General features: G+C 37.2%; 1 protein-coding gene across 9 annotated transcripts in view; it reads right to left on the bottom strand.

Moving 5' to 3' along the window:
- Nucleotides 1-13,098, bottom strand: part of SRPK2 (SRSF protein kinase 2) — a 272,628-nt gene that overhangs the window by 35,709 nt on the left and 223,821 nt on the right. For all 9 annotated transcript variants that reach the window (XM_049894468.1, XM_049894471.1, XM_049894469.1 and 6 more), the window contains 4 exons: nucleotides 11,879-11,987; nucleotides 11,030-11,117; nucleotides 10,716-10,803; nucleotides 7,346-7,452 (listed from right to left, as the gene is read on the bottom strand). In XM_049894468.1, the coding sequence (XP_049750425.1) occupies nucleotides 7,346-7,452; nucleotides 10,716-10,803; nucleotides 11,030-11,117; nucleotides 11,879-11,987 (392 nt within the window). The remainder of the gene's footprint in view (nucleotides 1-7,345; nucleotides 7,453-10,715; nucleotides 10,804-11,029; nucleotides 11,118-11,878; nucleotides 11,988-13,098) is intronic.

Raw genomic sequence — 13,098 nt, 5'->3', positions numbered from 1 at the left:
CTACCCTTTTGGTTAGCAGCACAGCTCTTAATCGGTTCCGGTTTCACTGTAGCTCAGAGCAAATCCCTTCCCTTCTCCAAACCTCGAATTCATCTGTTAAATATGGGCTTGGTGGTCAAAAGGATGTTTGTGGTTTTTTTATATAGACCTATGATCCACATAAGATATCACCTATTACTGATATTAGTAACATACCAGTATGTTGTTCCTCTCTACCACAACTTGCTCAAAATAGGTCCGGTAATCTCGCAGACAAAAGGAGGTGTTAAGTCAAGTGTAATGCTGAGATTTCTCTGGAAGGCTGTCTCCCTGATCCTGCTCACTGCCCACAGAGTTAAGCTTCCCTAAAAATTCCAAACTGCAAAGCTCTCTAAATTATGTTCTAACACTGGACCAATGTGGGGACTTTTTCCTCCCACCACCTGAACAAAAGACACAGAGAGATAACATGTTGCCTGCCTCTTATTTTGTGATAACACCTTGCTAATGAAGCACCGAGGAAGAGCCAAGTTGGCAGCCAGATGGGCTGGCAGAAGAGAGGTGGAGTCTTTAATTTAGGTATTAATTACTGGTGGGTGGAGGAAATCACCAGAGGACTCTGCTCAAGTCAAGGCAGATGAATTTCCTACTAGAAAAGCTCAAGCTTCCACCAGATTTCTCTTCCTATTAAACCAGACATGATGTAATCACTATAAACTGCTTCTGATAACCATGATGTTAAACTGAATTGAGAAGTTATCGGAAATTCCTGTTAGAATAAGAGAGCACAACGAGACACATGCTCAGACAAAAAATTTCAGTGGGTAATGTCGCTATTTACACTGCCCTGAAATACCCTTCAGCTCCTTGTTCTTTCTAACTCTCACTAACCAGTGAGAATTAATGAGAAAATTCAGCAGCCATTCTTCCAAATGTAGCCAGTAAAAAAGACAAAGCCACCGTGCCCAGCATTTAGACGGCGCTGAATTATGAGTTGGAGAACTTGGTTACATGGGAGCCATTTCGCCACATTTCTGAGAATTCCAAGGAAGCACATAATCATATGTCCTACCAGGATGAACAAATTTAATAACATAAAAATGTGTACAATTCATTAATCTTCTGGTCTAAATATTGAACGATACTGGCTTGAGCATAATGAATTCACTGATAACCAGGGTCATCAAGAAACTTAAACAGTAAATAAATACTAAGTGTAGAATAAGATCAATCACTGGTAACAGAAGACTCGACCTGCCAGGGCAACCCCAGGCCTTAGTATGCCCCTAGGCTCTACCGCCTAAAAGAGCATGGGGTTTAGAAAAGCATGGGGTTTAAAGGTCCCATTCACACAAATTGTGCAGCACATACTACGAATTCCTTTTTTCGTAAAATCTAATGCTTTTCAAAGACTCTGCTAGCTCTACTATTAAGGCGCAATAAAACCACTTATCACAAACATAGGCATGAATGCACACTCTTTACAAAGACTTGCTAGAATTTAAAATGCTACCAAATCTTTCTACATGACATTTCACACTACACCTTGCAGTTAAGAGTATGGATTCTAGAGTTAGACTAAAAAAAAAAAAAAAAAAAAAATTTTTTTTTTTTTTTTTTTTTTTTTTGACTACCTGCATTCAAATCCTGACTCCCCCTCACTAGCTGTGTGGCCCTGGGAAGGTGTTTTATCCTCTCTGTGCATCGCTTCTAGAGACTGGGGATGATAATACCACTGGGCAAATAGGGTGGTGGCGAGGACTAGAGAGCATAATACATATTAAACACTAAAACAGTGAGTCCCCGAGAGATCATAAAAAATGTTACAGTAACAACAGAAAGAGTGATAATAATTTAGATATCAGGGGCTTTAAACTACTAGTTTTTCCAGTATGGTAGAAAAGTCACCAAAATGCCAAGCACTTACTTCCTTACAAGGTTTCTGAGAAAGGATAATGAATTAAACTATAGTTTTAAAAAGTAAAATGCTAGAGACATAACCTTTCAATTACACAACAAAGTCAAACCACTTTTAAAGAGTTGCTGTTGTTAACTGACAAAAAGTGGATTACAAATCACGGCAACCACACATGTGCCGAGGAAAACAGCTCCACAGGGTTTTTACGGCTGTGACCTCAGATCACCAGGCCTGTCTTCGGAGGCCCCTCTGGGTGGGTTTGAACAGCCAACCTTCTGACTAGTAGTCTAGCACTTCACCGTTTTGTACCACCCAAGAGGTGCTTTTAAAGAAACTATCACCTGTGGTACCTCTTTTAATGTACAAAAAAAAAAAAAAAGGCCACCACAAATACCCTTTTTCAGTTTTAGAAATGAAAGCTGGACAAAAAAAACAGACCCCAATAAAAACTGACTTAGAAAGAAGAAATGAAAGCTGGGGGTGCAGGGGAACGGGGGGCAAGACTTCATGCTTGAGGGCAGAGTAGAGGGCATGGGGCTGGTTGCACACAGCTTTCTCACAGCCATCATCAGAAGCCCCCAGGAAGGCCTTTCTCTGACCCACACAAGGTCACCACAGCTAAATAAGAGCAAGAAGAACTGATCAAAAGGGTGAGGATAGCTATAATAAACCCTATGTAAACAAATGTGTGTTTTTTTAAACAAATGATTCAATTTATTACCTCTGGAAAACAAACAAGTGGTAACATTTATCTATGAGCCCTTCAAATCGCAAAAAGACAGCCGTTTTGTAAGGAATGAGGTGAGTATACGTTTCTTTTTTCATTTAAGGAAAGACAACCAATCAAAAATATATATGCAAGAAGACAGAAAAGGACACACAACTCACAATATGTCATGCTTAACTCCAAGGTGCTCATAATGGATTTGGGGAAACACAGTAGCTGGTTTGTGCTAGTATCTCTGCTGGATGCTTTATAAGGAGCCCCTCATCGTCAATTTCCACAAACAAACTAGGCATTATTATCCCTGTTTTACAAATGAGGAAACAGGCTCTCAGAGGCCTGTTCTGATCAGGGTCAAAAAGTAGTAAATGCCAAAGTTAGAACTGGACGTTAAATCTGTCACCAAAGCATGTACCCTTGCACTTTCTCCTATTCCAAGGGTTCCCCTATAGAGGCACCTTTATCCCCACGTGACATGTCACAAAGTTAGCAGACATTTTTAGTTGTCACAACTGGGGGAGGGGAATGCCACTAGCATCTAGTAGGTAGAGTCCAAGGATGTTGCTAAACATCCTATAACACACAGGACAGCCCCTAAAGACAAAGAATTATCTGGCCAGAATGCCAATAGTGCCAGGATTGAGCTAAACCCAAGGTTTCTAAGGGGAAATATCAACCAGCACCAGATAGTAGAATACCTTAAACAGGATCATGGGAATAACAGTGATCTAACTTTTACTGGACACAGGCCCAGAACAATTCCAAACATATTATATTCTGCTTGGCAAGATGGAATACACATGGGCTCAAGATTACCGGGGTTCGAATTCCTGATCCACTCCTTATTAGTTTAAGTTACTTCCTGAGAAGGGGAAAGTTACCTCTCAACTTATTCTCACATAAAATCAGGAGAATAATAAAACCTATTTCATGTGGTTGTTGTGAGGCCTCAATGACTTAATAATGCAAGTAATTGGAACTGTGCCTGACACTTCAGTAAGCACTGAATATTTGCTAGTAGTACTAGTTGTATCTCTTTTTATCTTTACAACAATCTAATGAGGCTCATTAACAACCTGCATTATGCAGATAACACAAACTTGTTTCCGGAAAGTGAAAAGGATTTGAAGCACTTACAGATGAAGATCAAAGACCACAACCTTCAGTATAGATTACACCTCAACATTAAGAAAACAAAAATCCTTACAGCTGGACCGAATAAGCAACATCATGATAAACAGAGAAAAGATTAAAGTTGTCAAAGATTTCATTTTACTTAGATCCACCATCAACACCCATGGAAGCAGCAGTCAAGAAGTCGAATGACGCATTGCACTGGACAAATCTACTGCAAAAGGACCTCTTTAAAGTGTTGAAAAGCAAAGATGCCACCTTGAAGACTAAGGTGCGCCTGACACAACCCATAGTGTTTTCAATCACCTCGTATGCATGCAAAAGCTGGACAATGAATAAGGAAGACCAAAAAGAATTGATGCCTTCCAATTCTGGTGTTGGCAAGGAAGACTGAATATACCCTGGACTGCCAAGAGAACAAACAAATCTGTCTTGGAAGAAGTATAGTCAGAATGCTCATTAGAATTGAGGATGGTGAGACTTTGTCTCACATTCTTTGGACACATTATCAGGAGGAACCAGTCCCTCGAGAAGGACATCATGCTTGGTAAAACAGAAGGTCAGTGAAAAAGAGGAAGACCCTCAACCAGACGGACTGACACAGTGGCTGCAACAATAGGGTCAATCATAACAATGACTGGAGGATTCTGCAGGACCGGGCAGTGTTTTGTTCTGTTGTACATAGGGTTGCTATGAGTCAGAACTGGCTCCATGGCATCTAACAACAACGAGGAAGATACCACTCTTATTCCTTTTTTATGATGAAACTGTGGCTTAAGGAGGTTAAGTAACTTGGCCAAAGTCCTTTAGCTAAAGTGCGGTGTATCTGACTTTGAATCCCAAGCCCTTGACTACACTATTGCTTTGTGAGGCCAAGAACTTTAAGCTTTAGGCAACAGGCAAGGGGAAGTCACTAAAGGTTCTAAATGGGGAATATGAATTACGAAAGCAAAGTTTTACTTAGGAAAGCAACTGGCAATGGAAAGAAGACTAAACTGGAATAAGGAACTGGAATAGGATGGGCTGGAATCAGGGTGAGTACGGATAAGTTCTTGAAAAGATACTGGCTGGAGATGATGAGGGACTGAAGTAAGGGTGATGGCACTGTAAACGGGAAGAACATCATGAGTAAAAGAATCTGCACGGGAAAGGCCAGGCACTGGGTGACTGGTGAAGCATGGCAGGTGGAAGAGCCACAATGCTGAATGAAACATGATCACTTCTAAGTAGAAGGAAGCCACATAGTAAAAGAATGTTAGGAAAGTTGGCCTACCCTGTCTTATTATAGGAAATGATCTAATTGTGTAGGTTCATTAATAAAGGACTTCGCCATTACTAAAAGTCTAAAATACTGTAGGCTGAATCAAAGGGAATGAAGGAAAATTCAGGTATATAGATTAACTGGGTATGTAACTTCTTAAACAATGTACTATATTGAAAGTTCTAAGTAGGTTTAGGGAAAAAAAATTCAGATTCCACGATAATACTTTTCTTAAATAAAAACAAAGATTGGTTCACATTTAAAACAAAAACAAAAAAATCCAATGACACCCAAAAGTTACTATTTATATTGCATACTGAAACTAGACGCATATCACACAACATAACCAAAATTCCACCTTGAAATGATTTTGGGACAATAAAACCCTACGAAAGCTTTTCCGTAGTCTCTGAAGGACAGAGCATGTGGATTATGGTGAGGACAAGACATTTCATTAAATAATTTGTTCATTCAGCAAGTATGTATTAGGGTTCCATAAAGCTCTAAGACTGTCATCTTTTTATTTACAGACTCCTTCACTTTTTTTTCCCCCCATTGCTGAGAAAGATTAGATTTTGCTTTCCCCCTTTGGAATGTAAAATAAATACAGATGGTTTACTGCTAATTCACCTTCTTAAACTGCCAAGCCTGAACAGTGGTGACGGTCAGTTACCTATGGCAATAGCAGTCATTTCTGAAGGACAGGTTCACTTGTGTGAAATATGTACAAGCTGGTCTTTCTGAAACTATTTACTTTTTTGCTAAGTTATGTAAATTCTCTGATATTTTCAGGATTTATGAGATAGTTAAGAGATTCTGCCAAAGCTTTAACAAATTAATGTTTTTTAAGAGTTTAGAGTTGCCATTAATAGCTACAAATACTAAATGCCATTTGGGAACAGGGTAACTTCAATAAACATGTTTATTTTCCCCCTCACAACATGTCTTCTGCATTAAAGAAAAAATACCACCTCTTCATGAGATCTTAGCCTATGTAATAAAAAATGAAAAGGCTACCACCATCTAACTCTAAAAGAGAAACAGATACATTATTAAACAAAAGCCAGTTTCAGCTAGTCACAAATATTATCTACACTAGGCGTGTACTCATACCTAACATACTATTTATGTATGAGAAGTACAGCATCTTAATGTGTGAGTCAATTCAGAGGCCCTTCAGTCTCCAGCACCCCCTTCTCAACTAACATCTATAAAATTAGAAGACAAGCAGCCAATTTGCAATACAAAGGAACAAAGGTAAATGAAGAGAGGAGCACACAAGCTGACTAAACAAAGTCATCTACACTCAATTTCAACAGCAAAGTCTAGAACTGCTTTTATTACATAAATTTAAGCTTAAAATGTTTATAAAATGGGTTTAAAATCTTTTCACATACACATGTGTAAATACATATGACCTACACTTGTTAGGAACATTCTTTTTAGGCATCCATCTCATGAATTCACAATTCTTTAATTGTGATTCATTCTCTAATTCTTTTCCTATTTAAACCTATTTAAGAATTCCGAACCGGGGTCTGTTTTTTTAAGCCTTTGGACAGGTTTACCTTAAGCTCTGTACCTGGGCAGAGCAAGGGCCCCCAAACCACCTACTCTTCTTTTCAAGCAAACCAAGTAACTTCCTCGGTATGTCACATACCCTACAGAATTATCCACAGTAATGATTATGTCAGAATAGGTAATCCAGAATAAGTCATATCTGCCACTTTTATAATTTAGACTATAGACAACATGTGGAATACACACTGGTGTATACCATGTAGAAAACTGAATCTGGCAAACACTCCTAATTAAAAGGGGATCTTCCACGTATGCTTACTACAATAATTCGCTAGGGCGTCATCACTGAGCCAGTCCCTAGCTGAGGATTTTCTTTTGGCAAAGCAACTGAACAAAGTACAAATCTAACATAATATTTCCTATATAACTTAAATATTTCTTAAGTCATTCTTGATTTACCAAAGAGTAAATAAATTACTTGTTTTCATCTGAATTATTTTCTAAGGAACTAAGGCATATATTTTGCAGGATTAATACTGGCCATAAAATTTCTAATTATACCATATCACTTACCTTTAAAAAGATCAACATGTGAAAAGAAATGTATACCTGGCATTTACATTTTATATCCTTTACAACACAGAATGCCACATCATTAAATCAATACAAAGTTAATTTAATAAGAGATCAAAATGTTATAAAATATATATATATATATATATATTTTTTTTTTTTAAAGAAGAAGAATTCATGTTGAAAGGGTAGCCAGTTAAGCATTGGGTGGTGAGTTCCCCCTCACAAGCCTTACCTGACGAATGATACTCTTCACGCAACGCACTGGGAGACCTTGGTAGTTGGACTTGATGATCCACTTGAGGAGATGATGCCCGAGCACTTCAAAAACCATGCAGACATCTAAGACAGGGTTAAGGATCCATTTACCACAGGGATGCAGCTGCTGAAAGCAGCATCATTGTGACAACTTGCACAAAACATTTTCTTTATAAAAAATGCAGTATCAACAGTTGTCAAGAATACTAAGTACTTACCATGTCTCATCTACATAAAAACAACTAACATTTACTAAGTGCTTATTGTGTGTCATATTTTTTAACGTGTACTCCTACCAAAGTCAGGAAATAATTATCCCCACTGTAGAAATGAGGAGAGTAAATCCCAGCAAGTTAAAGAACTTGCTGAAGTTACATAGTCCAAAGACGGCAGAGCCATGACTGGATCCCAAACTTACCTGTGCTCTTACATTTCCCATTCAGAATCAGTCTTAATGAGAACGTGCAAGACGGAAACCTCACAGGAATTGGTGAGGGTAAAAAAAATAAAAGAATTCTAGTGTCTTCAGTACCTGCCTGAATTTCTATTTGATAAGCCACTTAAAACACAGTGTAAAACAGAAATTTAACAAAGACACTGAAAACCTATTTGAACTTTTCAATACTCTAGGCAGCTTTTAAGAATATATGATTGCAATTTAAGATACAGTTTAAAGACCAATCTGTAATAATGAAATCTCAAGAATCTGTTTTGTTTTGTTTTAAATAGAAATTTGAGTCAACCACTGACCCTCCAAAATTCATCATACAAATATATGCATGTCATTCATACATAAAGATTTCAAAACAGCTCTGAAACTCTGAGACTGTTTTGTTCATACCCGGGAGCTTATTGTTGGCTTTAGTATCAAAGAAGGCCAGACAATTTAATTTTTTTTTTTTACAACAATAGCTGGATCTACCATATTACCAAAATAATTGTTGCTTTAAATTGTTTTAAAAAAAAAATAACAAAAGTTTTTCTATACTGTGGAAGAAATTATGTACTACAGACTTAAACAGGCATATTCTAAAGGTTTCTTTCTAAAATACAAGTGAAGTTTTCTCAAAACACTGACAAATCTGGACTATGAGAGATTCTTACCATTTTATTTAACAGTAAAAATAGCCACTTGTGTGTGGTGTATATATGTGTGTGTGTGTGTATATATATACACACACAAAAAAAACAATATATACACACACATTAAAAAAAAAAAACTGTCTTAAGGACCTGCCCTTGCAGGTCTGAGATAAGAGGAGGGACTGCCCTGCCCTACCCTACCCTGCCCGTAAACAAACAGGCTCATTTGGAGAAGCAAAGGCAGAGGAAAGTCAGCTCTATCTTCTATCAATCAATCAAAAGGGAAAAACACACTCAGCAGTTAGCAGAGATGACCTTGATGCAAAGGCTGAGGTGGTATCAGCAATCACTGGTGCTCTCTGGTTTCCTCCAGAATCTCTAGAGAAACAGAAAAACCTCCACAAACATAGAGGGTGTGAGCGGAATGCTTCCCTAAGGGATCATGACCTAATTGATGCAGAAATCCTAAATCATCGGGTGTGGGGGTGCGTGTGTGTGAAGCTGGGAGCAAACCTTGTTCTGGCTTGAGAAAATCAAATACCAAAACGTCAGATCTGTTCCAAACATGATCTCAAGCAAAGACCAAAATTTCAAGAAGAAACCAAAAGACCCTGGCTTTTGACACACCCCTAGCAGTCCAGAACCTTGGAAAAGGAAGGTACTGCCTAGCCCATGTACATAAAGGACTATCTCAGAGAAAACAACAGGATAACATGGAAAGAGCATTCTGAAAGCTAAAGGCACTGTCTCTTCTCACCACTTGTCCTGTCTGTCAGCTCCCAGCTGAGCTGCAGGCCTTAGGCTATTTTGTTCTCTGTCACATTCCCTCTCTAGAATGCCCTTCAGTAACGCCCCAGGTAGGAGATAAGGATAGGACAAGATCCTTTCCACAACCCCCAATCACCTCCTGAGCTCCCCCAAAACTAACAAGTACCTGAACAACTTAAAACAGCCCAATCAAAATGGATACTCTCAAAATAGAATGGGAAATTGAGAGATGCTCTGATTCTATCTTCTTGCTAGACTCATGTCTTCTCCAACAGGACCCAGAATTAGGACTGAGCCCTCCCTTTAAAAAGCAAGAGGAACATCTAACCTCTAGCTGACGGCCTTAGTCATCTAGTGCTGCTGTAACAGAAATACTGCAAGTAGATGGCTTTAACAAAGAGAAGTTCATTCTCTCACAATCTACAAAAAACCCAAACTCAAACCCGTTGCCGTCGAGTTGATTTCGACTCACAGCACCCTATAAAACAGAGCAGAGCTGCCCCCACAGTTTCCAAGCGGCACCTGGTTGACTCGAACTGACAACCTTTTGGGTAGTTGCCATAGCACATAACCACTACACCACCAGAGTTTCTTCTCATAGTCTAGTAGGCTACAAATTCAAATTCAGGGCATTGGCTCCTGGGGAAGACTTCCTCTGTCAGCTCTGGAGGTAGGTGTGTGTCATCAATCTTCCCTAGGTCTAGGAACCTCAGGTCCAAAGGATACACTCTGCTCTAGGCACTGCTTTCTTGGTGATACGAGGTCTCCATGTCTCTCTGCTCTATTCTCTCTTTTATATCTCAAAAGAGATTGGCTTAAGACACTATCTAATCTTACAGATTTCATCAATGTAACGGTCACTAATTCATCTCATTAACATCATAGTGATAGGATTTATAACACACAGGGAAATCACATCAGATGACAAAATAGTAAACAACCATACAGTACTAGCAATCAGGACCTAGCCAAGCTGACAGATATTCTGGGGGGACACAATTCAATTTACTGACCAAGAAACTCTTCTTTCAAGAATCATTAATTTCCATTAAGGTAATTTCATTTTGAGAGAGGGAATGCTCTGCAGCATATTCTAATGAAAAAGAAGAAATGTAAAATTAACAATTTAATCTTTAATGAGACAACTAAAATAAGTTTACACAGATTTACGGGAAGAAGACTGCTCTAGATTAAGAAAGACTTAGGAGAAAACAAGCTTGTTTGCTGAAATACGATTCTTGCAATAATCAAGGAAATTTGAATACTGACTAAAAATTTTCTTCAATAAGATTCTATTATACTGAAAACCCCCAAAGGTTCTTAAAGGAATACTATATTACAACAATCTGCAATGAGACTAGAAGCTTATGTGAGCGGTAATAAAGAAGCAAACTGTAGTTTATACAGGGGTTGGGAATATTTCCATTTTTTAGAAGTAAAAAGAAGAAAAAAAAAACTATAATTAATCCATCAGGAAAGATTTCTCCAAAGGATACGTATTCCATTCATGCCTGAAATCTTGAAGTCATCAATTAGCTGTACCACCATGTCTTTATTTGGGTCACTTGGATCACTTTCTCTAACCTTTGCAAAGAAAAATGAATGCAAGAACAGAAGAGTTTAAGACTGAAAATCATTTTTTCTATTATTTCAATCAAAATTGTTTTTAATAAAAGTGATGTTATTAAAACAAAAGATTGAGTATCTGAATTTATGAAAAAAAATTCAATTTAATATTACCCCCCCAAAACCTCTATGAGAGTTTTAACTCATTAATTTTTCTCTATCATTCACATTTTGCCGTACTTACACATTTGAGCAGTTTTATTTCATCCAAGGCTGTCTCTGTATAATGCTGGGCACTTTTTACAACTTTCATTGCAACAAATCTCTTCCCCCTTAAAAAACAAGGAAAAAAAAACATATATATATATATATTTTATGTTACCAGTAGAAGTGATCATTATAATCAGATCTATTCAATATTAGAAACTTATATAGTACTAGTTTAAACAAACAAACAAGTAAGAGCAGAACTGCCCTATAGTGTTTCCAAGGAGCAGCTGGTCGATTCAAACTGCTGACCTTTTGGTTAGCAGCCTGAGCTCTTGCCCACTGTGCCACCAGGGCCTCAATTTATGTAAGTACTATATAAACTATTTATATAGTTTACTATATAAACTATGTAAACTTCTGCAGTACTTTTCAAACCATGGAACCACAATTAACTAGTGGATCCATAGGCCAAGACAACCTCTTGTAAGTAACACTTTTATTTCAGTTCATACACATATATACACAACACATGTATATGTGTACTACGTAGTAATACAATTTCTTAATATGGGTCATGCATTTAAAAAAGTCTGTCACTGCTTTGAAAGGACTATTCACTGTATTTTATATTTGAATGTTTCTCTGATACAGATGAATTACTAGAAAAACAATATGACCTCAAAGCTAGAACAAACTTCATGTTTTACGATATCAGGCAACTGAAATTCAAACTCAGGATAAAAAAGAGAAGGATGGCTAGCTGGGGCAATCTTGTGCCAAGCACTTTCCATGCAAAAAACAGGTCCCTCAGCCAGACTTTCTTAGGAAATTGAGATGTTGTGTAGGACCAGGAAACACATCATACATGACAAAGAACACTTACTGCATATCCCAGCATAGCCAGACAGTAGAGAAATGTCCCCATCCTAGCTTCCTAATAACATGGTATCGGCCATTGAAGAGGTCTCCAATTTTCACTGGATGATAGCCACCTTTTAATAAGAAAATAAAAATTAAAACAAATTTGTCAGAAAAACAGTAATAGCATTTTACTGCTTCTCAATTACCAATGTCATTAAAAATGATAATCAGATCAAAGCATGTTCAATAATTTTTTTTCCCCCAGAAATACCTTTCAGCAAGAGAAAAATGTTCTATGCTTTTCTGATAAGATTGTTTGTTTTAATTTAATTTTAAAAGGCAATAAACCATCCAGCACTAGATAACCTTTGGATTTAAACCTAGGTGTATACAACCTACCAACACCAGCTCTTAAAATCACAAACAACCTTTACCTCTTCTTAGCAATAAGTTTATCTCAGATCTTTTTGGACATGTACAACAACACCCCACCAAAATAAGGGCTGTTTATTGTGCATAATTCTCATACACCAGTAGTTTATATGTTACCACTAAGAATCTGTATAATGCATGTCTTAATTTACCCTCCAACAGATTATGTTCCTCTCACTGCCCTTCCTCCAACCTCAAATTCCTGTCTGCAACCATGCCTTGGAAATGAGGAAATGAGGTGAGGGGGGAAAGAGGGTACCCTCTTAAGGTAGACTCTTGGAGGAGGGTAAAGGTGTCCTCATGACATCTGGCATTTAAAAAAAAATTTCACTTCACATTTTTAAGTAAAATAAGCAGAATATAAAACTATATGTATAATATGCTACCACTTTTGTGAAACACACAAGAAAAAAGAATAAGGTATTAATAATTTGTTTTATTCTTTTTTATCTATAGTTTATTATTTATGTTTTTAATTTTCTATTTAAATTTTTATTTATACTTTCAATTTTTTCTAAAACAAACAATACTTTTCTACTTTTTTGTATTCGGAACGAATTTTTCTTTTACTTTAACATAAAATACTTTTTAATTGCAAAATTGTCATTTCTCATTTCTTAATTAAGAATTCTTATAAATTACTCAACAAAGAGATGGGCAAATTGTACCTAGTGCTGAGAGGCCTAAAGGAGGTGCAGGAATTATTTTAAGAGGTACTATGAATTTTTATGAACATTTAAAATTGTGTTGCATTAGTAACGCAGGAAATCTGACTAGATACTGAGTTTCTAAGATTCTTAGTTACATATC

This window comes from Elephas maximus, chromosome 8, assembly GCF_024166365.1.
Source record: "Elephas maximus indicus isolate mEleMax1 chromosome 8, mEleMax1 primary haplotype, whole genome shotgun sequence".
NCBI classification, from domain to species: domain Eukaryota; kingdom Metazoa; phylum Chordata; class Mammalia; order Proboscidea; family Elephantidae; genus Elephas; species Elephas maximus.
The sequence above is the reverse complement of the archived record's forward strand: the minus strand, read 5'-3'. Positions and strand labels throughout refer to the sequence as shown.